A 24,420-nucleotide genomic window follows, 5' to 3' on the forward strand; every position below is an offset into this window, starting at 1 on the left:
TATATGTGAGATAATTTTCATTGAAAAGGACAGAACCAGAATGGAGAAACATTCTTCCGAGTTTTTTCTAGGAAGTAAAGATAAGAAAAAGAATAAATTATCGCAGAAGAACAAAATTGGTGTATAAATACATGAACTTTATTCACTTTTTGGTATTTAACATGAACTTTAAAACCTAGTTATGAATACATGAATTTAATCACCGTTCAATTTTTAACCCGTTTTTTTTTTTTTTTTATATCTCGCGAGATTAATGTCAATATGTCAAGATTAAAATGAGTTGACAAAATCAATTATTCAATGTTTCGAGTCCAACCCCTCGACGAGCTCGCATAAGCGCCCGATGAGGAACCCATTGATGTTGGCTATGAAATTCTCAAATCTTAATGAACAAAATTATGAATTTGGTAGTGGAATCCCAAAAATCTTAATGAACGTAAGTGTGAAATTTGTAGACAAATTTTATATCCTTCACTTTAAGATTTTGATTTTAGGTTATTGTCCTCTAATAAGAAACAGTGTCATCGTATCTCGGCGTTGATTTTTCTATGTAAATATTCAGGCATTCCAGTTCAGAAATGGTATACAGCATTCAAGTAAACATGATATTAGGGTGTCATAGATATATTATATAGGGTTATTAGCATGTAAATACACAAACTTTTACCACTTTCTAAAATTTAACATGACTTTTATTTTCTGCCTACAAATACATGAACTTAGCATTTTTTCTGATATTTGACACAGAAAAAAAAAAAAAAAAAAACTCTATTTGCAAGTGACGTGTAGGCTGGAATACATAACATGGGCTACAAAATATGCACTTGAATATAGTAGTTGTATTCATTATTTTGATTGGAGAGTGAATGACGTAGTATTATGGCCTTCTCGTCAACAATAAATTAGAATTTTTTCTTGTCGGTGTCAAAAAAAAAAAAATGCTAAGCTCATGTATTTGTGGCATAAAATAAAAGTCATGTTAAATTTCAAAAAATGAGAAAAGTTTGTGTATTTACATGCTAATAACTCAATTATATACTTAATTTCCTCTAGCAAATAAGTTATAAGTGGAGATAAGAACATATGCTCTTACATCATAAGATTATACAAAAATGTTCACTCTTTTTCAGCCAGGCTAAAAAATCCTCGTCAATGAGTACATATAAATTTGGACAAGATCAAAATTCATATATAATGATGTTTGTATGATCAAGATTCAGATATAACACATGTCATCTGCATTTAGTCAATGCCAAGTGATGTGTGCAGAAATTATTGAAGCAACCTAGTCTTCAAGGCAAAGTCTAGGTTCGAAAACAAATTGCCATTTTGCTCGATGTCAACTGGAAAAAGCTATACAAACTTTTGTTTAGATAAAAATATACTCCCTCTGTCCCGATGAAGGTGAAACGTGTATTTTGGGCACGGAATTTAAGAAGCTAGTGTTTAGTGAAAAAAGTAAAATGAAAAAGAGATTAAATGAAAAAGTAGCTTTAATTTATTCTAAAAAGGGAAACGACTCAACTTCGTTGGGACGACTCGAAAAGGAATGCGACTCAACTTCGTTGAGACAGAGGTAGTATATTAAAAAAAAAAACATAAATAAGGTCGAGTATACAAACTAAACTTCGGCATACCCAAGGGATACAAGTTACAACTAGCAACAAGCAAGCACAACGGAGAGCGCAGGTCCGCACACTCTAGGAGTAAATGTACCGAATCGCACTCAGAGGCATTTACTTTGCATGGTTGAATATTTAATTTCACTCTTACAATGGGATACGAATCAAGCAAAACTAGCTTAAATAATAATCAAGGCCTTGGGATATCCCGAAGTTTTAATTTATCTAAGTAAATAAGGGATTAGTCTATTTTAATTTATCAAAACTAATCCTTCAAAGTAAACGACCCCTTAAAGAAAACCTCAAAGTCTCAACAAAACATATACGCAAGAGAAATGACCAAACAAGTTCAAAATTAATCAATCCATCAAAGTAAGTAGTAGATTAACTTGAATTATTTTTATTAGTCGTGAACAATATTCGCTCTAATCAATTCCCATTGAAAAGGACATAACCAAAATTGGAGAAACATTCTTAGGTGGTTAACAACATTTCTTGGGAGAAGAGAAAATATGATCCAACATCATAGGATTATCATAATCTCAACATGGCATGATTGATAATAACAATAGCAATGTTGTTGAACTCTTCTTGCATTAGGCTATTGATACAAAAATGTTCTTTCTTTTTCAGTTAGCTAAAAATTCCTTTTCATATATAATGATGTTTTTATCAAGACTGGATATAGCATATGTCATCTGCATGAAGTCTAATAATTAATGCAGAAAGTCTATGTTCGAAAAGAATTGTTCAAGGTCAACTAGAAATTAAAAATTCAAATTAAAGAAATGAGACGACACGAGTTTTAATAAAAATTATTAATGTAATGGATAAAGGGTCTCACTTAAAAATTAGTGATAATTAATTGTATTGTGAGTGAGAAAAGAGCCCATCATGTAATAAAAAGAGTAATTTTTAATGAAGTTAAGGTCCCAAAATGACGAAAAATACTATTTTTGTAGACGAATGGAGTATTATATTTATGTAGATTAATCCAAATCAATATGAACACAACTTGTAATGAAAAGCCACATTGTGATCCAAATTTAGTACACACGCACACACTCCCACCTAATCAAACAAACAAATGTAAAGATCACATGACAGTAAACTCGAATTCAAAACCTTTGGACTTAGGAATTAATTATCATATCGCTAGACTAAAACACGCACACCACTCTCCCCCAACTTTAATATGACGATGGATGAAATTATAGTGGTGAAAAGCGTTTCTAGAACCTTCTTGTGCTTCCTCTCGGCAGAAGAGTTCGATGTTGACGGAGTCGAGCAGGTTGTACACAGGCCAGGATTTCCATCCACCCTAGAGAGAGAGAGAAATAATTAATGATGAATAAATTTGGATTAGAATTTGTTATTAAAATGTTGGCTAATCATGAGCTTAATTACGTTAAAATTAGGCCCGTTTTCCTTGATAATGAGCGTGGTATTGTTCCACTGAACTGGTTATTTCCCAGATTCCTGAGATAAATAAATAAATGGTTAAGTCGAATCTTTTTCCCAAGGATATGATGATAAATACCAAAATATTTGGTTAATTTATATTTGTGAACTCACAATATTTCGAGGTTTGGCAATGTTCCAAGAAACTCAGGAATGGGCCCTTGTAAGTTGTTGTTGCTAAGATCTCTGCAAATCAATCAATTTATAGATATATGACAGAAATTGATTTAAAAAGCAAATAAATAAATAAATAAAATAAAATAATCCTGAATACAAATTAATAAGTTTCCTCACATTTTTCTAAGAGCATCCATGGAGCTGAAATCTGGAAGAAACCCCGACAGACCGTAGCCAACAAGAGACCTGTCAAATGAATGTATAATATTTCATAACAAATACTCTAAAACACGCCGTAATTTTTGTGAACGGAGGAAGTACTGAATATGAAAATTAGAAAAAAATTACAATGTCGTTACTCGTGGTACGAGATTAGTGTTGCAGACGATCCAATCCCATGAAAACGGCGAAGGAAGACAGGGATCGCCGCTCCAATTTCTCAGCATGCTGAACGTGGTTTGCAGAGACGCCAAGCCTCTCACTAAAACATCAGATCACACTATTACACCCTCTCGTGCAATGCACGACAATCATAAAAATCAAGTGATATTTCCAATAAATAAATGTAAAAACTGCCCCCGTCCCCCATATTTATACATACCTTTCATTTTTGGTATGTTCTCCAAATTTATACACACCTTATTTTTGGACACTACCCTACACATAATTTTTTCATAATTTTACCTTCGTAACTTGCACTATTTACACACAATCTATTTAACAATACCCTTCATGTGAAACTATTTCTCTACCATCAGTACTCTAAAAAACTTTATATTAAAACTCGTGTCAAAAGTACGTACATATATATGTATATTTACGAGGGACGGATAGAGTATTAAACATGATTTATAATGCCATATGAGTTCAAAATATTGACCATAAAAAAATCTAACTCCCAAAAAATGTTGTTTTTTACTCTTTCCTTACTTATCTTCTCTCTCTTCTCTTCTTAACTTCTATATTTCACTCAATTAATGATTATATTGCAGAATTAGCATAAATTTGCCGGAAACTGTGTTTTCATATATAGATATAGACGAGCAGGATAACGTAGTCCATATATACCGTCTCTGGCGTTGGTGCCATCGGTGAGTGCGTCTCCGATGTAGAAAACCTCCATGGCATTGATGAGCGGAGGAAGTGTCGAGTAGTTGGTGGGCACGAGGGAAAAGGTGTTGCCCGAAGACGCCAGGAGATTACTGACGGAGAACTGAGTGCAGTTGCCGTAAGGCGGCAAAATCGGGGGCGAGTAAGGCAGATCATCCTTAAAAACTCTGAATGCTCGAATCTGGTTTCGCGCCAACACAGCAACCTCGGAGAAGTACCAGTTTATGTAGACAGGAGCTTGTCTGGAAGGGAATCTCATGAAGAGATCTATGGTGGATCTTGGGGTGATTGCAGTAACCGCATTCTTTAGCACCGCAGGTGGAGGCCGATCCTCTAAGAATATGGAGTCGCCCAAAGGGGCGGTATTCGAGACTCGGATCGTTCCGTTTTCATATACGCTCGGGGACCAATATCTGTCGTACGGATCGTCTGGCCACCTGCAAATTGTAATTTTGTGTGTGTCACTGTATCCTACTATTATATTTATTATTTAATATTTTTTTTATGAAAATAAAATTTATTGTAATATTATGGATGTTCATAACTTTTATTTACAAAAATTGAAATTATATATATATATAGTATATATCAAAACTAAAAGATAGAAAATAAGTAGTGGCAATTTTTATCAAAGGGTTTTATCAATAAAATCACCAACTATTTCAAAATTGCAATTTTAACGCGCGCAGAACTAAATGATCACATTTTTTAATTTTTGCAATTTCATCACCCTAGATTTTTTTCAGTTGCAGGAGTGCTGATTTTGAGATTACATGGATTAGTAAAGATTTTGTGAGGCCTAAACGATGTTTTTTCGTACAATTTCAATTAAAATTTTCCCCGATTTATAAAGAGAATATATCATGTGTCTGCACCCTAATTTTCAATATTCGACAATTTTATTGCAAACGACATCGTAACATGAAAATTACATAGCGAACTAATCCACGTAATTAAACTCTCAACAATCCGGCGAACCGAAAAAAATTGGAGCGACGAAATTGCAAAAATTGAAAATATGGTGATTTAATTCGCCAAACTTCAAAAGTTACTTTAAAATTGTAATTTCAAAATAGTTTAATTACTATGATTTTATTCGCCAAAACCCCTACCTAAACTCGAGTTAAAAAGTCACCATGAGGTCAAAATTCAGGCTATTTTTTAAGAATAACCCTAATATGATTGCACAAATGGTGATAATTTGTGATACTATAAATCGAGAAATGTTGAATACCTGATAGTAGTATTGGATCCAAAAGCAACCCTTCTGCTCATGTACAAAGGATGATTAAAATCGATATTATTATACGAAAACAGCTCCAAACTGCGCACCGTAATGGCCGATACGAACGGAAACTGCCCTGTCACGGTTTGCGCGACGCACACGCTCATCGAGTCCTTCTTGCTGACGTAAATCACCTCGTAGTAGTACGACTCCGTGCTCGACGTCTCCACCGTGGCCCAGTCGTTCCCGTCGAAGCTGAGGTCGAACGTCGGGGGCGAGGACTTGCCGTCGTAGTTCCCGTAGAAGAAGTGCGCGCGCACGAGGAGTCTCCCCCTCGTTGCGCCCGTGTTGATGTTATAGCAATTCCTTCTCCCCGTGGTGAACACTCTCATGGTGTCCATCACGCGGGAGAAGGAGTTGGAAGACGCAACGGAGCGGGACTCGCCGTTGGCCGCGTACAGCGAGTCGCCGGTCCAGACGATCCCGCTCTCGTCTTTGTACGAGGTTGATGCTCCGCAGTCGATGCTAAGGAAAACTGCGTAACAAAAAAGAGGATAGTAAAAATATATAACCAAAATTCATGTAAATCGTGTAAGTGTGTAAGGACATAATAGTAAAAAACTGCTACTATTTTCATATTTTTTTTTATCTATATGACTAACTTTTTATTACATTTATGTTTTTGGTCAGAATAGGGGTGTTGCCTCTCCAAAAACTTAATTGAGAAACTCTAAATTAATGAGAAAAGGGTTAATTAATTGCATATAAACTTTCGACAAATTCTCATTTTACACTTAAACTTTAAAATCTGTATTGAAATTACTGATCACCAACTATTAATTTTTTCTTATTTTACATACTCATATCCATTTTCCCGGCCGCCAAACTAGTTGGAAATAACATCGTTTTCATATCCAACTATACAATTCAACGCCGATTCTCTATTTTTTCACACGTTCATATTTATTACATGCGAGCATATTTATGTCACAACGACGAAAAATGAACAAGCTAGTATACAAAATGTGAAAAAAATAATAGTTAAGTAAATTTAATACAGATTTTAAAATCCTTGCACAAAATAAGAATTTATTATAAGTTCAGCAACTTATATATAACTAACCCAAAGAAAAGGAGAGATTAGTGAATACATACCATCAGCTGATAATAGAGGGAGGCTGCAGAGAGTTAGAAGTAGATAGGGGAAGAAGCGATGTGCAGCCATTGCCATGGAGCAGAAATTTCATTTGCAGATGATCATAAAATACAAGTGAAAAAATATTTTTCCATCGATTGAGAAATATTCGTGGTCGGTTAGAAAAAGGGGAAACAAATAAATATTAATGACTGATTAATACACAACTCATCATAATTAGGTATATGGTTTTCCCCTGACATCATGGGATGTATGTTATTATAAAATTAAATTGATAGAAATCGTGATGAAGAAGTGTGGCACCATGTTCTGTTGTACGCAGATAGAATGGCTTTGTTATTCTTATGATTTAATTTGTCTTTTTACTAGCTTCGGACGCAATATCAAATTTGAGCCCTTGTTCAACAATACTTGAACTTTTTTCATTTTTTGATTTTACACTTCAACTTTTTAGAATTTGTCTATAAATATTTGAACTTTATATTCCTTTTTAATTTTGTATCCGGCGAATTTTTACCCTCAAATCATTGCTAAAATAGCAGCCGGATTGAAAGGGAAGTTTGAAGTGCATAATGAAGTAGATAATTAATTTGGTGTCAATGTGAGATTTAGAATATGTAATTGTAGTGTTTGAGATGTCAATCCGGCTACGATGTCGGCAACGATTTGAAAGTAAAAATTCGCAGGGTGCAAAATAAAAAAGAATACAAAGTTCAGGTATTTGTAAGTAAATTTTAAAGCTAGGGTATAAAACCAAAAAATAGGAAAAGTTCGAGTATTTACAGACCAACATAGACGTGACCAGTGGCAGATTCGTTGAGGGGCTGAGGTCTCCTCCCAAATTTTGAGTTTCTTTTAATAATATATATAAGAAATACTGAAGAAAATGTGATATAATTATTTTAATAATTATTTCGTAGTATTCGCGCTAATTCCTTAACTTTTTATAGTGATTTGTTATATTAGTTTATTTAATTTAGTCTCATTTCCCTTTCTTAGTTAATTTTCATTGTTGAATTTAAATCCTCAAGTATCTTAAAGGTAGGAAAATTATAAAAACATGATAACTAAATGATGATAATATCATAAAGTTAGAAAAAATTAATTAAGGATATAAATACTTGTATCATATGACACTTATTTGAAGACGAAAAGAGTATTTAACAATAATAATATAGAAATCTCCAATTGGAGTCTATATATTCTACTCCCATTTCCCAACATGCAACCAACAAATTATTACCAGAACAAACAACCTGGATTAATAATGCCTTGAATATGACATTAATAATTTAATATTCTTCCCAACATCCGCCAATGAAAGCTCCTGGATAATTTAAATTAATCCCATTAACATAATGAAAAGCTTGATTAATTCTCCATGGTTTGACTTTCTATATAAATAAAACCAAGATCTTCGTTTTATAACATAAAAATAATTATACACATTACATAGTCGCACACGGCACACCATCTCTGGGTGGCAATTCATTTTATTAATTGTACTGAATTAATTACAGAAAATTAATCAGTAGATTTGTTTGAATTACAAAATATACAAAAGAAATTAAACTATTTATATCACATTCTTCTATTAACTCAATAATACGATAATGGATGAAATTATGGTGGCGAAGATAATTTCTAGAATGTTCTTCCTCTTTCCGACGGAAGAGTTCTTCTTCGGCAGACTTGTCGTCGTCGTCGGAGTCGGGCACGATGAGTTTGATGTACACAGCTCTGGATTTCCACTTACCCTGCAGATTTTAACATCAAGATTTATTATAATTAAGAGAAAAAATGATGGCTTGTTTATTTTTATTTCAAGCCTTGTTTAATTTATTCGATTTTTTTTTTAAAATACTCCCTCCGTCCGTCATAAATATGATACTTTTGTTATTTTCAGCGTTCTTAAAAAATATGACTCCTCTATCTTTTTCTAATCTTTTATGCTTACAAGTACCACTTATTTACAAAAAAATCACACATGTTCCACATTTAATTCAATTTTAATTATTCATTTTATAAAAGACGAGACAATTTCTCAATTATAAAAAAAAAATTAATCATTTTATTAAAACTCGTGCCCAACTAAAGTGTCAATACTGGTGTTTTCAAGTTTTTACAAACAAAACAAAACCTAGCAATATATAAATCCAATTGATTTTTTTTTTTTTTTTTGAGGAAATAAATCCAATTGATTAATTAGTGAGCTTACCGTAAAATTAGGCCCTTTTTGGCTAATAATGAGGCTGGAATGGTACCGTTGAATTGGTTATTCTCAAGATTCCTGAAAGATAATGTAAAACAATATTTATAAAAATAATTAATATATTAATATTGGTTTCATTATTTACTTTTAGAAACTCACAATATTTGCAGATTCGGCAACGAGCCAAGAAAATCAGGAATATTCCCTCGTAAGCTGTTGTTTGAAAGATTTCTGCAAATCCAACAATATTACAAATGAGGGTTGACTTCATGTTTGAAGTTTTTTTTTTTTTTTTTTTTGAATAAATAAAAATAAACTCACATTGTAGTAAGAGCATCCATGGAAGTGAAATCTGGAAGCAACCCCGAAAGCCCGAAGCCACCAAGAAGCCTGTGAAATAAATAGCACAAATTAATTAATCTCACATAAAATAGAAGTAGTATTTAAATGGAAATGTAGAGTGTTAATTAATTATTACAGTGTTTGCACTCTATCACCATAGCATTTGATCCAATCCCAGTTATAATATTTGGGAAGACAAGGATCGCCGCTCCAATTTCGCAAAGAAATGAACGCTTTTTGCAGCGAAGCTAACCCTTCAACTAAATTAGGGCAAAAAAACAGCTGATTTTCAGAAACAATATATTATATTAACATTAAAAAAAGAGAGAGAATATTCAATTCTAGCCTTTCTTATATAGCAAAAGTAAATTGCAGCCATTTAGATAAAAATATGAAAGTAGCAACCGTTTCGACTATTACTAGCATTCCTACATGTCAAATGTACGAGAAACGTTTTTATATATCATTTAAGTAAAAAAATCAAAAAGATAAAAAGAAAGAAAAAAGAAAAAAGAAAATGAAAATAAATAATATAATTAGAAATGGACTTATTCAAAAAAAGAGGAGAGATGAGAGATTTTTTAAAGTTTTTAAACAAATGTATGACTTTTACATTTTAGATTCAATATTTCAAATTAAAGCTCTAGCCGTGATCTTTAATATGATTTGTAATATCAAATATTTCATAATTAGTCGAATTTCACAATTTTGAAAAGAAATAACCCTGGATAATAAGAAGATAAAGAAAAAGAAAAAAAAAAAATATATATATATATATATATATAATATTATTCAATTTTAAAATTGATTTGATATTAAAAGCTGCCTTTTTAATACTCCCTCCATCCCATTACAAATGTCTCATTATTTTTAGGCACGGAGATTAAGAAATGTGCAGAAAGTACAGAAAGTGGGTTGATGAAAATTATTTAAATATTAGGTATAGATGGAGAATATATTGTCAAAAAATGAATGAGACATTTGTAATGGAACGGAGGGAGTATAATATAACGACTACTATTTCTATATTTTTATCAATATTGCTATAATTCTCTATTACTGTATGCTTTTGAATAGAGTAGAGTATAACTACTAGAAAAAATTGATGCAAAATCCTCACCGTCTTTCTCGTCAGTGCCATTGTTGAGTGGAAAACGTCCGAGGATAAACACTTCCATGGCATTGACGAGGGGCGGAAGCGTGGAGTTTGCGGCCGCGACAAGAGAAATGGTGGTGTTTCCCGAAATTGAAATGTTGTTGATTAACATCTCCGTGCAATTATCATAAGGTGGTGAGAAGGGTTTGGAGATGTTGACGTTGTCCAGGTAGAAGGCGAAGGATCGAGTTTGGTTGGGGCCGAGGCGAGTAACCTCGGAGAAGTACCAATTTATGTAGACGGAAGAATTGATAGAAGTGGATAACGCGAGGTTAAAGTCTATGGTTGAATTGAGTGTGGGGCCAGTAACCGCATTTTTCAACACTGCACGCGGCGGTCTATCCGCCAGTACGATCCCGCCGCTGAGACGGGCGTCGCTTGTAACTTGGACCGATCCATTCATGAATGGATCGGGCCTCCATAGTCTGTCGTAGGGATCCTCTGGAAACCTACAATTCTACCAAAATCAAATCAAATCATAAAATACGATATTGGTGATCATTTAATAAATCAAATCGTAATAATACAGTTGGGTGCGATTTGATTTGTGGTCTACATATATTTTTTTAATTTTTTTTTGTTTAATAATAATTCAATTCAAACAGTAACGTATTAATATACGAGTGCAGGCATTTAATTTCACAATTAGCAAAAAAATCAAAAAGTAAAAATAGGCGACGACCGGTAACTGGCAGGAATGGACGGAATGGGGAAGATGGATCATGGATGAGTGGGTAAATAAAATAGTTATGAATTAAAAATGGGTTATTAGTATCTAAATAGTAAATACACCAATTTTGTGGGTAGTTTGATTTTGTATATAAACTTTAAAAAGAGTAAAAAAAAATTTACACGAACTTTAATATTATAGTACTTTTACCACAAAATTCAATTTCCAGATATTCAAACTCTACAGAAACCCTACGATTTACAGGTTTAGAAATGTTTTACTCCCTCTGTCCCACTATAATAGGCTCGTTTTCCTTTTTGGGACGTCTCACTATAATAGACTCATTTTTCATTTTGAGTAAAAAAAATGTAGGACCACACCACTTTCCTCCTAAAAAGTAAGTTTCTTAATCTTCGTACTCAAAAAAAGTGAGCCTATTAGAGCAGAATGGAAGTAGTACGTATACAATATACAATATCTTTTAAAGATCTCTAACGATTTCATTTTTTAAAACATCCGATGAATACACATCGATATTTCGACTTGCCCAGTGAACTTTAATTCGATGTATAAAATCAAACTAGCTCCAAAATTGATGTATTTAGACGCTAATAACCCATTAAAAAATACCTGATGGTTGCATTAGTACCAAAAGCCACCCTCTTCCTCGTGAACAAGGAGTAACTGTCCCTGTAAACACCCAGAGCACCATACATAGACGGCTCCAAACTCCTCACTTCGATAGCGTTTATGTACGGAAACTGGCCTTCGTAATCCTGCGAGACGCAAACGCTGATCGACGGCTTCGTCGTCGTGTAGACGACCTCGTGGCGGGAGGGCGTGGGCCCCGTGTTGTTCACCCAGCCCCAGTAGTAGCCGTCGAACAGCAGGTCGAAGACCGGGGGCGAGTTCCGGCCGTCGTAGTTCCCGTAGAAGAAGGTGGCGCGTACCAGCACGCGCCCCTGCTTCACGCCGCCGATCTCGTAGCAGTGCTTGGTCTGGTTCCGGAACACGCGCAGCGTGTCCGCCACGCGGCTGTAGGAGCTCGACGGCTGCACGGAGCGGGACTCGCCCGTGCGGACGTACTCGTCGTCGCCGGTCCATGAGATTCCGTTCTCGTCCCTGTACGACGCCGATGAGCCGCAGTCGATGCTGATGAAAACTGCATGGGAAAATTGAGATTAAATTGCGTGATTAGGAATTGGATTAGGGAGTTAATTAGTTAATTACCGTTTGCTGATAGAGATAAACTGCAGAGAGATAAGAGGAGGCACGAGATTAGTGGCAGTTTAGCCATGCTTGGATTGGATGAATTCGATCGAATTACTCTTCACAATTTTTGAAGTCAATTTATAGTAGAGAAATCAGAATTTTTTTTCTTTATTATTTCGGAATAGGATCGTTGTCCTCGAAAATCAATTATTCCATCTGTTCACAAAAAAATTATCACTTATTTCTGGTGGACGGAGAGAGCATTTATTTTTGTTATACTCCTCCCGTCCAAACTTCATAATCCTCTATTCCTTTTTGAACTGTTTCAATATATAGCCTACTTTCTAAATTAAATGTACATTTATTTATTTTTTTACTAAAATATTCTTATTTACGGTTTATAAAATTCATAATTATATTTGTGTCTTTCAAGTAATATAGTCAGACATAGAATAAATAAGAACAAAATTGAACAATTACATATAATTTATATTTTTCAAATAATATTAATTGAATTTATTAATATGTGTGAAAAAAAACGAAGTGAACTATGAAGGTGGGGTGTACTGAAAGAGTATAACCTTATTTAAAGTTTATAAAATTCATATTTATATTTGTGTTTTCAATTAATATAGTCAAATATAGAATAAATAAGAACAATTAGATATAATTTATATTTCTTCAAATAATATTAATTGTATTTTCATAATATGTATAAAAAAGTAAAGTGGACTATGAAGGTGCAATGGAAAGTGTATAATCTATTGACTAAGTTTATTGGTCAATAAACAATGCACAATTTACACATATATAGTACGTGAAGAGATATATATATATAAGTCATATATAGCTTTTTATACAGCTATTATAATTAGTCAATTCTCGAATTTTAACTTACAAGTGGTGATCGATGTTTTACTAAGTCAACATAGAACATGCCCAATTTCGCACACGATATGAAACTAATATGAACTAATTAAGTATATATTCCCTCTTAGTCTTTGCTCAAGTCAATTAGGTAAATATTCAAAAGTCAAGGTTGAATGGTTCGTTTGTGTATTAGTTAGAGAGAACAAACCGTGTGAAAATAACAGCACATAATCATCGATGGCATGATATATATAATGCACCACTACGTTCTAAAATTGAATTCAAGTATTTTTTGGCATCATATAATTCATGTGGAAAAAAAAAAGAATGAGGAGAATTTAAGCTTCGATACCGAGCGAGTTTCGAGTACCTGATACTCACATCAGATAGGAAGTGGGTCGGTATTAGGTGTGGCCTTGAATACTTTTACGGGTATCGATTATACCCGACTGATTTACAGGTATATTTGAATACCCGCTGGATTGTGTATTATAATAATTTATATATATATTTATTAATTCAATAACATGAATTTAACTATTCAAGCCCTAAATAACGTCTCTCTTTTTGATAAGGCCAAATGTTTTGGGTTCGAGTCTACGACGTGATGCAGACTTTAAATTTCTTTATTTAATATTGTTAATCAATCAAAATGAAATAAAAAATAAAAAAATTGACAACTATGAAACATAGAATTGTGTATATGCGTGTGTTGATCTAATAGTAAATTTGTTAATCGTTATGTGAACTTTAAAATTATTTACTCGCAAGCACGTGGTCTATGACTTACGGCATGAGTTATCTAGATTTGCTACTAGTTTTGTTGATGTAATGATTTAGAAATCAGAGTTTTCGTGTTGACTTCTTGATATTGTTCGATCAGATTAAAATAAATACTAATATTTCACGCTTTCCTAAAAAAGGATGTCTATTTTATACTAACATAAAAAGAATTACACACATTACGTTGTCGCACACGGCACACCATCTCTGGGTGACAATTTATTTTATTGATAAAAATCAATGTACTGAATTAATTACAGTAAATTAATCAGTAAATTTGTTGAACTACAAAATATATATATAAAAGAAATTGGACTAAAATGTCCCATGCATTTTTTTATCAACTCAAGTGTAATACGATAATGCATGAAATCATGGCGGCGAAGATACTTTCTAGAATGTTCTTCCTCTTCCCGACGGAAGAATTCGTCGGCAGACTTGTCGTCGGAGTCGGGCACGACGAGTTTGATGTACACAGCTCCGGATTCCCACTTACCCTATACAGAAAAAAATGATGGCTTGTTTATTTTTATTTCCAACCTTGTTTAATTTATTCAATTTTATTTTAAGCTAAATAATTAGGAAAGGAACATGTTTGTTTAATTAAGCAATAATTAGTGAGCTTACCGTAAAATTAGGCTCTTTTTTGCTAATAATGAGGCTGGAATGGTACCGTTGAATTTGTTATTCTCGAGATTCCTGGAAAATAATGCAAAACAAAATTTAGGAAAATAATTAAACTGCCATAATATATTAATATTGGTTTCATTATTTGCTTTTGGAACTCACAATATTTGGAGATTCGGCAACGAGCCAAGAAAATCAGGAATATTCCCTCGCAAGCTGTTATTTGAAAGATTTCTGCAAATCCAACAATATTATTATAAATGAGATAGAGTTTGTTTTTGAAGATTTTTTTTTTTTTTTTTTTTTTGAAATAAATAAAAATGGACTCACATTGTAGTAAGAGCATCCATGGAAGTGAAATCTGGAAGCAACCCCGAAAGCCCGAAGCCACCAAGAAGTCTGTGAAATAAATAGCACAAATTAATCAGGAAAATTAATCTAACATAAAATAAAAGTGGTATAAATATATTATATATATGGAAATGTAAATTAATTTATTATTACAGTGATTTGACTCTATCACCGTCGCATTTGACCCAATCCCAGTTGTATAATTTAGGAAGACAAGGATCGCCGCTCCAATTTCGCAACGAACTGAACGCTTTTTGCAGCGAAGCTAACCCTTCAACTAAATTAGGGCAAAAAAAAAAAGTTTCATTTTCAATAACTATATACATAAAAAAAAAAAGAGACAATATCCAATTCTAGCGTTTTTCATATATAACAAAAAGAAATCGTAGCCATAGATAAGAATATTAAAATAGTCGCCGTATTTTACCACTATGCTCTTACACACTAGTGTAAATAGTAAAAAACGGTTACTACGGGAACCGTGTAAGTGTGTAAGTCATAATAGTAAAAAACGGCTACTATTTTTATATTTTTCTCTACATGGCTACTATTTTTTATTATTATATGATTTTGACTAGAATAACAGAACTTAGAATTCTCACCGTCTTTCTCGTCAGTGCCATTGTTGAGTGGTAAATCTCCGAGGATGAACACTTCCATGGCATTGACGAGGGGCGGGAGCGTGGAGTTCTCGTTTGCGACAAGGGAGAAGGTGTTGTTCGCCGAAATTGAAATGTTGCTGACGAACTTGCCCGTGCAGTTTTCGTAGGGCGGCGAGAAGGGCGTGGAGAAGGCGACGTTGTCCTTGTAGAAGGCGAAGGACCGGGTTTGGTTGGGGCCGAGGCGAGTGACCTCGGAGAAGTACCAATTGGCGTAGACGGAGGAGTTGAAGGATTTAGATAACGCGAGGTAAAAGTCTATGGTTGAATTGAGTGTGGGGGCAGTAACGGCCGTTTTCAACACGGCAAGCGGCGGTTTATCGACCGTTTGGATATCGCTGCTGAGACGGGCGTCGCTCGTGACTTGGATCGTTCCGTTCATGAACGTGTCACGGGCCCATTGTCTGTCGTAGGGATCGTCCGGAAACCTGCAGTTCGATCCACCAACATTTACATAATTAAATGTATAATATGTATATTGTCTTTAGTTGATATTTGAATTTTGTAGAGAATAAAACTTACCGGTAGGTAAAAAGTTTGAAAAAAACTGCTGAAGGCAATTGAGAGGACATGAATCTAAAGTGAAAGATTTTGAATGGGGAACTTCGAATAGAATGAAAGGTTAATAGTGATTTATGTTCCGAATTTTCATAATTTTGCATAAAAAGTTAAGAATTTTTATTTTCTTCTAAAAACACCCGAACTTTCAACGTTTCTCACAAAATGCCCCGTTATACAAAATTCGGTGATAAAAAGATGACAAAAAAACTTGAAACTTTCTCGTTTTTCAACAATGGTGGTCTCTAACATGATTTTCCAACAATGACGATCCCCAAAATATTACATCCGGCCGACGAGATAAGTCATTAATCTATTATCGAATTTGTATAGTGGGACATTTTGTGGAACACGTTGAAAGTTTGAAGTTCTTTGAAGAAAAATAAAAAACGAAAAGTTCAAGAGGTTCTATAAAAAACACTGAAAGTTCAGGACATAAAACACTATTAACCTTAAAATAAAATGGGCTGCGAACAAAATTATCTAAATACTTAATTTGGCGGGTATGGGCTATGTGGTAAAATAGTTCATTCATATATATTTATTTTTTATTATTATTTTGATTAGAGGCTATAGCGAGTAAAATGAGGTCTACGAATGAATCACCCAAAATCAATCGCTTAACACAACTATCTCATTAATAATATGGCTCACTTTTCTTTTCGTCTGTACCATTGATAATGGCTCGGTTTAAATAAAGAAACTTTGTGACTGTAAGCTACATCAATTTTTATCACTTTTATCATTTAATCACTCTTCTTCATAATAACTATGTCGAACAGTAATGAGTCGTTACTAATAGAACAGACAGAGCAGAAATAAGCAGAGAAAAATGCAAAAGAAAACATACCTGATGGTTGCATTAGCACCAAAAGCCACCCTTCTCCTCGTGAACAAGGGGTAAATGTCCCTGTCCTCACCCAGACCGCCATACATAGTGGAATCCAAACTCCGCACCTCGATGGCATTGATGTACGGAAACTGCCCGGCTTCATACTGCGACACGCACACGCTGATCGTCTCCCTCGTCGTCGTGTAGATGACCTCGAACCGCGAGGGCGTGGGCCCCGAGTTGTTCACGTACGCCCAGTAGTAGCCGTCGAAGAGCAGGTCGAAGGCCGGCGGGGAGTTCCGGCCGTCGTAGTTCCCGTAGAGGAAGGTGGCGCGTACCAGCACGCGCCCCCGCTTCACGTCGCCGATCACGTAGCAGTGCTTGGTCTGGTTCCGGAACACGCGCAGCGTGTCCATCACGCGGCTGTAGGAGCTCGACGGCTGCACGGCACGGGACTCGCCCGTGCCGACGTACTCGTCGTCGCCTGTCCATGAGATTCCGTTCTCGTCCTTGTACGTCGCCGATGAGCCGCAGTCGATGCTGATGAAAACTGCATGGGAAAATTGAGATTAAATTGCGTGATTAGGAAATTGGATTAGGGAGTTAAGTAGTTAATTAATTACCATTTGCTGATAGAGATAGGCTGCAGAGAGCTAAGAGCAGGCACGAGATTAGTGGCAGTTTAGCCATGCTTTGATTGGATGAATTCGATCGAATTACTACTCTTCACAATTTTGTAGTCAACTTATAGTAGAGAAATCAGAATTTATTTCTTTATTATTTCGGAATAGGATAGTTGTCTTCGAAAATCAACTTTTTTTTTTGTTTTGTTTTGGTGTAATGTATTGACCGAGTTTATTGGTCAATAAATAATGCACAGTTGCTTTAAAAAAAAGGCAAAATTTGCACATATAAATATGATAAACCAATATTTTTTCAAATCATGCATGGCACTATTATACGCTAAAATATGCACTATATATAGGTGCTACTTTGATAACATAAATATTTAATTTTTCCTTCGTGATTATACGAGTTTTAATAAAATAATTAATAATATTGATATTCGAATTTTAATAAAATGTCTAGTTTTTAGGGAAGTGTCATAACACGTTTTGATAAAGTTGATTTTTCAAAAGTTAGGTGGTCACTGATAAACTTAGTCAAATAAGATGGTGAATTTTGTGGTAGTAATACTAGAAATGAATGTGACAAATTTTTCGTAAACAGAGCGAAAAGAAGATTATAGCTAATTTTTCATGGACGGAGTGAATAATATCATCATTTTTCAAGTATATCCATTTGCTATATTGTTCAAGTTTAATTTGGGTACCTATAATTGATCGCGTTTACATGAAATTCTTGTGGAGCTTCCCTTCGAATAAGAAATCCAAAAAAAATTTAATTAGCAAGAATCATAAACTAATTAATGCCCTTAAATCCCCATTATACATATGCGATGGATAAACTCATGTAACTATATTAATTGTGTTTTAATTTATATCCACTTTCTTTAATTTTGAATTAATTTAGATCCCATTAGTCAATGCTGGACTTTTAATTTGCATGAAGTCAATTATTGCAAGTGGCATGGTGGTGTTTTACAAAGTCTAAGTCAACATAGAACATGGCCAGTTTTACACACGATGAAACTAATATATATTCCTCTTTATTTGCTCAAGTCAATTAGGTAAATATCCAAAAGTCAAGATTGAAGGGTTCGTTTTTATTAGTTTAGAGAGGACAAACTGTGTGGAATATAACAACACTTAATCATCGATGGCATGATATTTCACTACTACATATTTAAAATTGAATTTAAATATTTATGGAGTGGCACCCATGTGGAAAAAAGAAAAGAAAAAAAAAAGAATGAGAGGATCGGAGAATTCAAAAAGAATGCTACTTGGAATAAAATATGTTAACATTCATTCCTATATGGTATTACCACATCAGTAACGAGCACGTTTATACTTGCCAACAGTGAATAGATGGACGATTCTGAACTAATAAAACTTTAGCCAACTATTTTGAGGTAATTAATTCATGATAATTAACTATAAAACATAGAATTGGGTTCAAGTGTATGCGTTAGTTGGTCTAATAGTAAAATAGTTAATACGTAAGGTCAAAGATCTCAAGTTCGATAAATTAGTTGGTCTAATAGTAAAATAGTTACTCCACGTAAGGTCAAAGATCTCAAGTTCGAATTTATGGTCATATGATTTATAAAAGTATTTGTTGAACAACCTCAAATTAATTGGATGTAAGTATTAAATTTACATGTGTACTAATACTATATATAGAGAGAGAGCTGAGAGTAGTATGTACCAAATCATCCACGTCATTCCACATACAATCACCTTGCTGACAAATGAGATCCTCTGTCCCAAAATATAGTGTGTACCACATGTACCACTCTTCATTTCTTTATATTTTTAAATTATTTTTTATTCAATTTTAATTTATTATACTTTTATATAATATAAAGATAATTAACAAGGGTTCACTCATCCATTTGGGGTTTATAATTATTTTTTTAATATTTATTTAAATTAATAATAGATTATTTGGGTTCATTAATTCAAAGTTAGGGTATATAATTTTTTAAATTTTAATTTTTCAATGATAAATACTAATTAAAGTTTATAATATAATAATAATTTTTATTTTTATAAAAAACAATTTATAAAACAGAGAAATGAATAGTGGTACACGTGGTACACACAATATTCTGGGACAGAGGATCTCATCTGCCTTGCTGACTAATTAAGTCATTAATTAAATGACAGCTAGACCATTCATTAAAAAAAATAAAACAAAGGCGTTGACGTGCATGTAAATAATCAGAAATTATTTAAATGAAAAACAGTATTTTTTTAAACACGATTCGTATGATCATATACTTCTCTCACTTTCTCATATGTTTTCTCAATATTTGTGTTGTTTATGGATACGCGTTTTTATTTTTTTAAGTATCATAGTCTTTACTAATAGCAAATAATCCTTTACTTTTTACAGTTTTTTATTTTTGTTATTGAAATTGTCAATTAAGTCATTATTAGGGATGTCAACCAGACCAATCCACTCGAGTTTAATTAGGATATAGGTATGTGATTCTTGTTCGAAGCAGTACGGAAGGATTCGATGAGGGAACTAATACAATAATGGAATATTACTTTGCTAAGCCCAGCTCCAGCCCATCGGGTCAACTCGTAAATTCATCAGGTCAGTCTATCTAACTCGCTGACCTAATCAATGTGGCTCATTTAACCCGTTTTAGTTTATTTTGAGAATTCAACATTAACTCTTTAATATTTTCAATTTATTTGGCCCATAGAATTTTGGATTGGATTAACATCCCTACTAATCATATAACTTTGGCCAATTTATCCTAATTGGGAAATAATCAATTGTGGAGTTGCTTCTAGTAGTATGATAAAAATAAATCTAATTTGATAACCTAAAGATAGTCCAACAACTCAATAGAGGTGATCCAATATCAAGTGACTTAGTTGGCCCCAATTAAAAGTCCAATTGAAATAATTACAAGGGCAATGCCATTGATCTAAGTCACTCAAATCATGTATGCACTAAAGTTTTATAGATCTTATAAAAAATTCATATAGTTGGGCAACCATATTATAAAGTAATAATTTTTTTTTTTAAATCTTGCGAAAATTATTATAATACTCTTTTTTTAATTGAAGAAAATTATAATACTGAAAGCAGTAGAATGAAATAAGGCTTTAATTAAAAATATATAATGGGCCGATTAAATTTCTTAGCCCAGCAGTCCTCAAAAAAAATCTTAGCCCAGCAACAGAAGGAAAATGTTTTTAAAATCCAGCCCATTGAAGATGAAATTTTAGAAAAGCTCTTTGGACTTTGGAGTTCATCAAGTATATTATATAAATTATATAATTAAATTTTCTAAATTTGAATGAGTTTATGGGCCTTAAAAAAACAAAAAAAAAAACAGTTGAATGAGAGATAGGGAGTTGGTATTTCCATTGGAGAGAGAGAGAGAGAGAGAGAGAGAGAGAGAGAGAGAGAGAGAGAGAGAGAGAGAGAGAGAGAGAGAGAAGGAGTTGACATTTTGGAAAGAATCCATGAAGATATATTTGTTTAAATGATTTAGGTAGGAAATTATTTCTTACAGATATTGATATATACCACAAGCTCTACTTTCCCTTCAGGAGAAATGAGCTCCAAGCTCTACTTTCCCTTCAGCTGAAGCATAAGCAGATGACTTTACAACAGAAGGCTAAACTGAAATGGCTTAAGGAGGGAGATGTGAATTCTGGCTTCTTCCATAAGGCGATTAAAGGGAGGCGGTTGAAGAATGACATAGGCGGACTGACCTTTGATAACTCATGGATCTCCAAACCGGAAGAGGTAAAAGCTAGGGTGAGAAATCATTTTGAAACCTTTTTCAAGCGGAAAGATAGACAGATGCCTGTTATTCCCATTGACTTTGTGAGAAGGAAAATCTCTGATGAGGAGAGAAATTGGCTGATTAGAGGTTTCGAACCTGAAGAAGTTAAAGAAGCGGTCTGGAGCTGCTCTGGCGATAAGAGTCCAGGACCTGATGGCTTTAACTTTTCATTCTGGAGATCGGCTTGGCATGTGGTTAAGGAGGATATCCTCCAGGTCTTGAAGGACTTCCACACGAACGGTAAAATTCCTAAAGGAGGTAATGCTTCTTTCATCGTTTTAATACCGAAGAAAGAAGGGGCTGATTCGTTGAACGAATTTCGCCCAATCTCACTCATTACCAGCTTGTATAAAATCATTGCCAAGATCTTGGCGGGAAGACTGACGAAGGTGATGGGGTCAATCATCTCTGATAATCAAAGCGCTTTCGTTAAAGGGCGGTTCATTCTCGATGGTGCGGTAATTTTGAATGAAGCTGTTGTTGAGTCAAAAAAGAAGCGACGAAGCCGGATCTTCTTTAAGATTGACTTTGCCAAAGCTTTCGATTCAGTTCAATGGGACTTTTTGGATACTTTGCTGGACAGAATGAATTTCGATGGGATTTGGAGGAAATGGATTCAAGGGTGTCTACAGTCAGCCACAGCAAGTGTCCTTGTTAATGGGTCATCAACGGGAGATTTCAAAATGGAGAGAGGCTTGAGACAGGGTGACCCGATGTCTCCCTTCTTGTTCCTCATTGTTGCAGAAGGGTTGAATGCGCTCGTTGAGAGAGCAGTGGAACGACAGTTATTGTTTCCTGTTAAGATTGGAAAGGATGAAGTGCCGATTACACACCTCCAGTACGCGGATGACACAATCTTTATTTTAGAGGCTGATGAGCGTAATGTGGAATCACTGAAAAGTCTGTTGCTTATCTTTCATTTTGTCTCGGGTCTTGCTGTCAACTTCGCGAAGAGCAGCCTGATGACGGTGGGAGTGAATGTGTCAGTCGAGAGGACATGGGCTTCGTTTCTCCATTGCAAGATTGGTTCATTTCCGTGTCTTTACTTGGGAACCAAAATTGGAGGTCGAAGCAATGGTGTTAGCGAGTGGAATTTCTTGGTGGATAAAGTCTCAAACAAAATTGCAAGCTGGAGAAAAAGACCTCTTTCGTTGGCAGGGAGGATCACTCTTGTCAAAGCGGTGCTTCAATCTATTCCGGTATATCAACTGGCCTACGCTTTCATTCCCAAGACTGTGCTCAAGAATCTCAATTCCTTGTTCTCCAGATTTCTGTGGGGTGGAGGCTCTCAGTCGGGAAGAATCACCTGGTTTAAATGGAGCTCCTTGTGTTCCAATAAGAAAACAGGAGGTCTTGGGTTTCGGGATGTGGAATTGTTTAATCATGTTCTGTTAATTAAATGGATTTGGAGATTTTTGGTGGATGGGGGAGCTTTGTGGGCGAGAGTGATCAAATCGATTTATGGGGAACTTGTCTGGGGCGAAGAGGGGGATTGCTCGGTGATGGGAAGAAGTGGGCAGTTGGGGTGGTGGGCGAAAATTGTGGAGAAAGGGGGAGGAAGAGACGATAGATGGTTCATTGATCACCTTCAACACCGTCTCGGGGATGGGATGAATACAATGTTCTGGGAGGACGTTTGGGCTGTTAACAAACCTCTCAAGTTCTCTTTCCCGAGATTGTATAACTTGTGTTCGAATAAGAAAAGCCTAGTCGGAGAGAGTGGGTTTTGGGAAGGTGAAGAGTGGGTGTGGTCGGTGAATTGGAGGAGGGATTTGAGGGAAAGGGAGACTGGACAGGTGGAGGAACTTTTGAGACTTGTTGCTGCTTTTGTCCCTTCTACAGGTTTAACTGATGGATGGAGTTGGAATGCAACTACGGACGGTAAATTCTCAACAAAGTCAGCTTATGATTTGGTGGCGGCTTCCAGAGAGGCGCAACAAACTCAACCGGCTGAGATGGCAATGGTTTGGGAGGCTCCAACATCGCACAAAGCCAAGGTGACAGCGTGGAGATGTCTTAGAAATCGTTTGGCTACTTGTGACAACTTAAGAAGACGACAAATTCAAATTAGCTGGGAAGAGAGAGGATGCAACTCTTGCTTTGCTGGAGAGGAGACGACGGAACATCTTTTTCTTCATTGCCCGAAAGCTGCAGCGGTGTGGGACCAAATCTTCCAATGGTTACACATCAAAACGGCAAATCCTAGAGGTACTCTTCATCACTACACTTCCTTCATCTCTGCTGCCAAAAAGAAGAAAGGAAGAAGATTGCTAAATGCGTTATGGGTGGGAACTGTTTGGTCGCTATGGGAAAAAAGAAACGACAGTCGTTTTCAAGGAAAGATTTGGGATATTGAGAGACTTGTTTTACAGATCAAGGGTAGACTTTGGAGTTGGAATGAGGTATATAAAGTCTTGGAGTTGAGAATCCCTTTCACCATGTGGTGCTCAAAGGGTTTCAATCTTTCCTTCTTGTTTTGATTGGCATCCCTGGTGCCTTGATTTTTATATAAATAAAATATTAATTTTACCGATCAAAAAAAAATACCACAAGAATTTCCCTTCAAATATCACTGTATAAAGATACATAGAGGGATAATTAAATTTACCATACACATTCACCTCCCTCGAAATATTAAATTGAGTCACAGTTAATAAAATATCATCATCGAAGTGCATATCAACTTAGTAATTTTTTAACCAAGTCAAATTTCTTATTCAATTCATATGAATACTTATGCATAAATTATTCATATTACCAATTAACCCTAGTATAGTGTCTTGAGTTTTTTTTATAAAAATAATTTTCCAACATTATTGTGTCGAACATTTAATTAATTAATTACTCAATCAAAAGCACACTATCATAATGAAAGCTTCACCGTCACAAGTTACTAAAAGATACCCTGAGCTGTATATTCTTTTTCTTTTCCTTTTTCTAATTTAAATTGATATATTGTCTTATTTATTAAATACTAAAGTGGTATACGATAACTCCCATTTATTTATGTATAAAGATG

General features: G+C 34.7%; 3 protein-coding genes across 3 annotated transcripts; all 3 read right to left on the minus strand.

Annotated features, from left to right (window-relative positions):
• Positions 1 to 2,557: 2,557 nt before the first annotated feature.
• On the minus strand, positions 2,558 to 6,854 carry LOC130999979 (probable LRR receptor-like serine/threonine-protein kinase At5g59680). Its single transcript, XM_057925693.1, has 8 exons — positions 6,691 to 6,854; positions 5,545 to 6,070; positions 4,269 to 4,747; positions 3,549 to 3,681; positions 3,378 to 3,446; positions 3,198 to 3,269; positions 3,030 to 3,101; positions 2,558 to 2,943 (listed from the first exon to the last, which is right to left on the minus strand). The coding sequence occupies exons 1-8, from the start codon at positions 6,764 to 6,766 to the stop codon at positions 2,778 to 2,780; spliced, it is 1,593 nt and encodes a 530-aa protein (XP_057781676.1). The 5' UTR covers positions 6,767 to 6,854; the 3' UTR covers positions 2,558 to 2,777.
• A 1,236-nt stretch (positions 6,855 to 8,090) lies between these two features.
• On the minus strand, positions 8,091 to 12,493 carry LOC130999980 (probable LRR receptor-like serine/threonine-protein kinase At1g05700). Its single transcript, XM_057925694.1, has 8 exons — positions 12,302 to 12,493; positions 11,702 to 12,233; positions 10,366 to 10,850; positions 9,382 to 9,505; positions 9,225 to 9,293; positions 9,063 to 9,134; positions 8,910 to 8,981; positions 8,091 to 8,448 (listed from the first exon to the last, which is right to left on the minus strand). Exons 1-8 carry the CDS (start codon positions 12,366 to 12,368, stop codon positions 8,286 to 8,288), a joined length of 1,584 nt encoding a protein of 527 aa, XP_057781677.1. The 5' UTR covers positions 12,369 to 12,493; the 3' UTR covers positions 8,091 to 8,285.
• A 1,651-nt stretch (positions 12,494 to 14,144) lies between these two features.
• Positions 14,145 to 17,802, minus strand: LOC130999981 (probable LRR receptor-like serine/threonine-protein kinase At1g05700). The gene is made up of 8 exons (XM_057925695.1): positions 17,587 to 17,802; positions 16,982 to 17,513; positions 15,517 to 16,001; positions 15,068 to 15,191; positions 14,894 to 14,962; positions 14,726 to 14,797; positions 14,564 to 14,635; positions 14,145 to 14,433 (listed from the first exon to the last, which is right to left on the minus strand). Exons 1-8 carry the CDS (start codon positions 17,651 to 17,653, stop codon positions 14,277 to 14,279), a joined length of 1,578 nt encoding a protein of 525 aa, XP_057781678.1. The 5' UTR covers positions 17,654 to 17,802; the 3' UTR covers positions 14,145 to 14,276.
• Between the last annotated feature and the right edge of the window lie 6,618 nt (positions 17,803 to 24,420).

Source organism: Salvia miltiorrhiza, chromosome 8 (genome assembly GCF_028751815.1).
Source record: "Salvia miltiorrhiza cultivar Shanhuang (shh) chromosome 8, IMPLAD_Smil_shh, whole genome shotgun sequence".
Taxonomy (NCBI): domain Eukaryota; kingdom Viridiplantae; phylum Streptophyta; class Magnoliopsida; order Lamiales; family Lamiaceae; genus Salvia; species Salvia miltiorrhiza.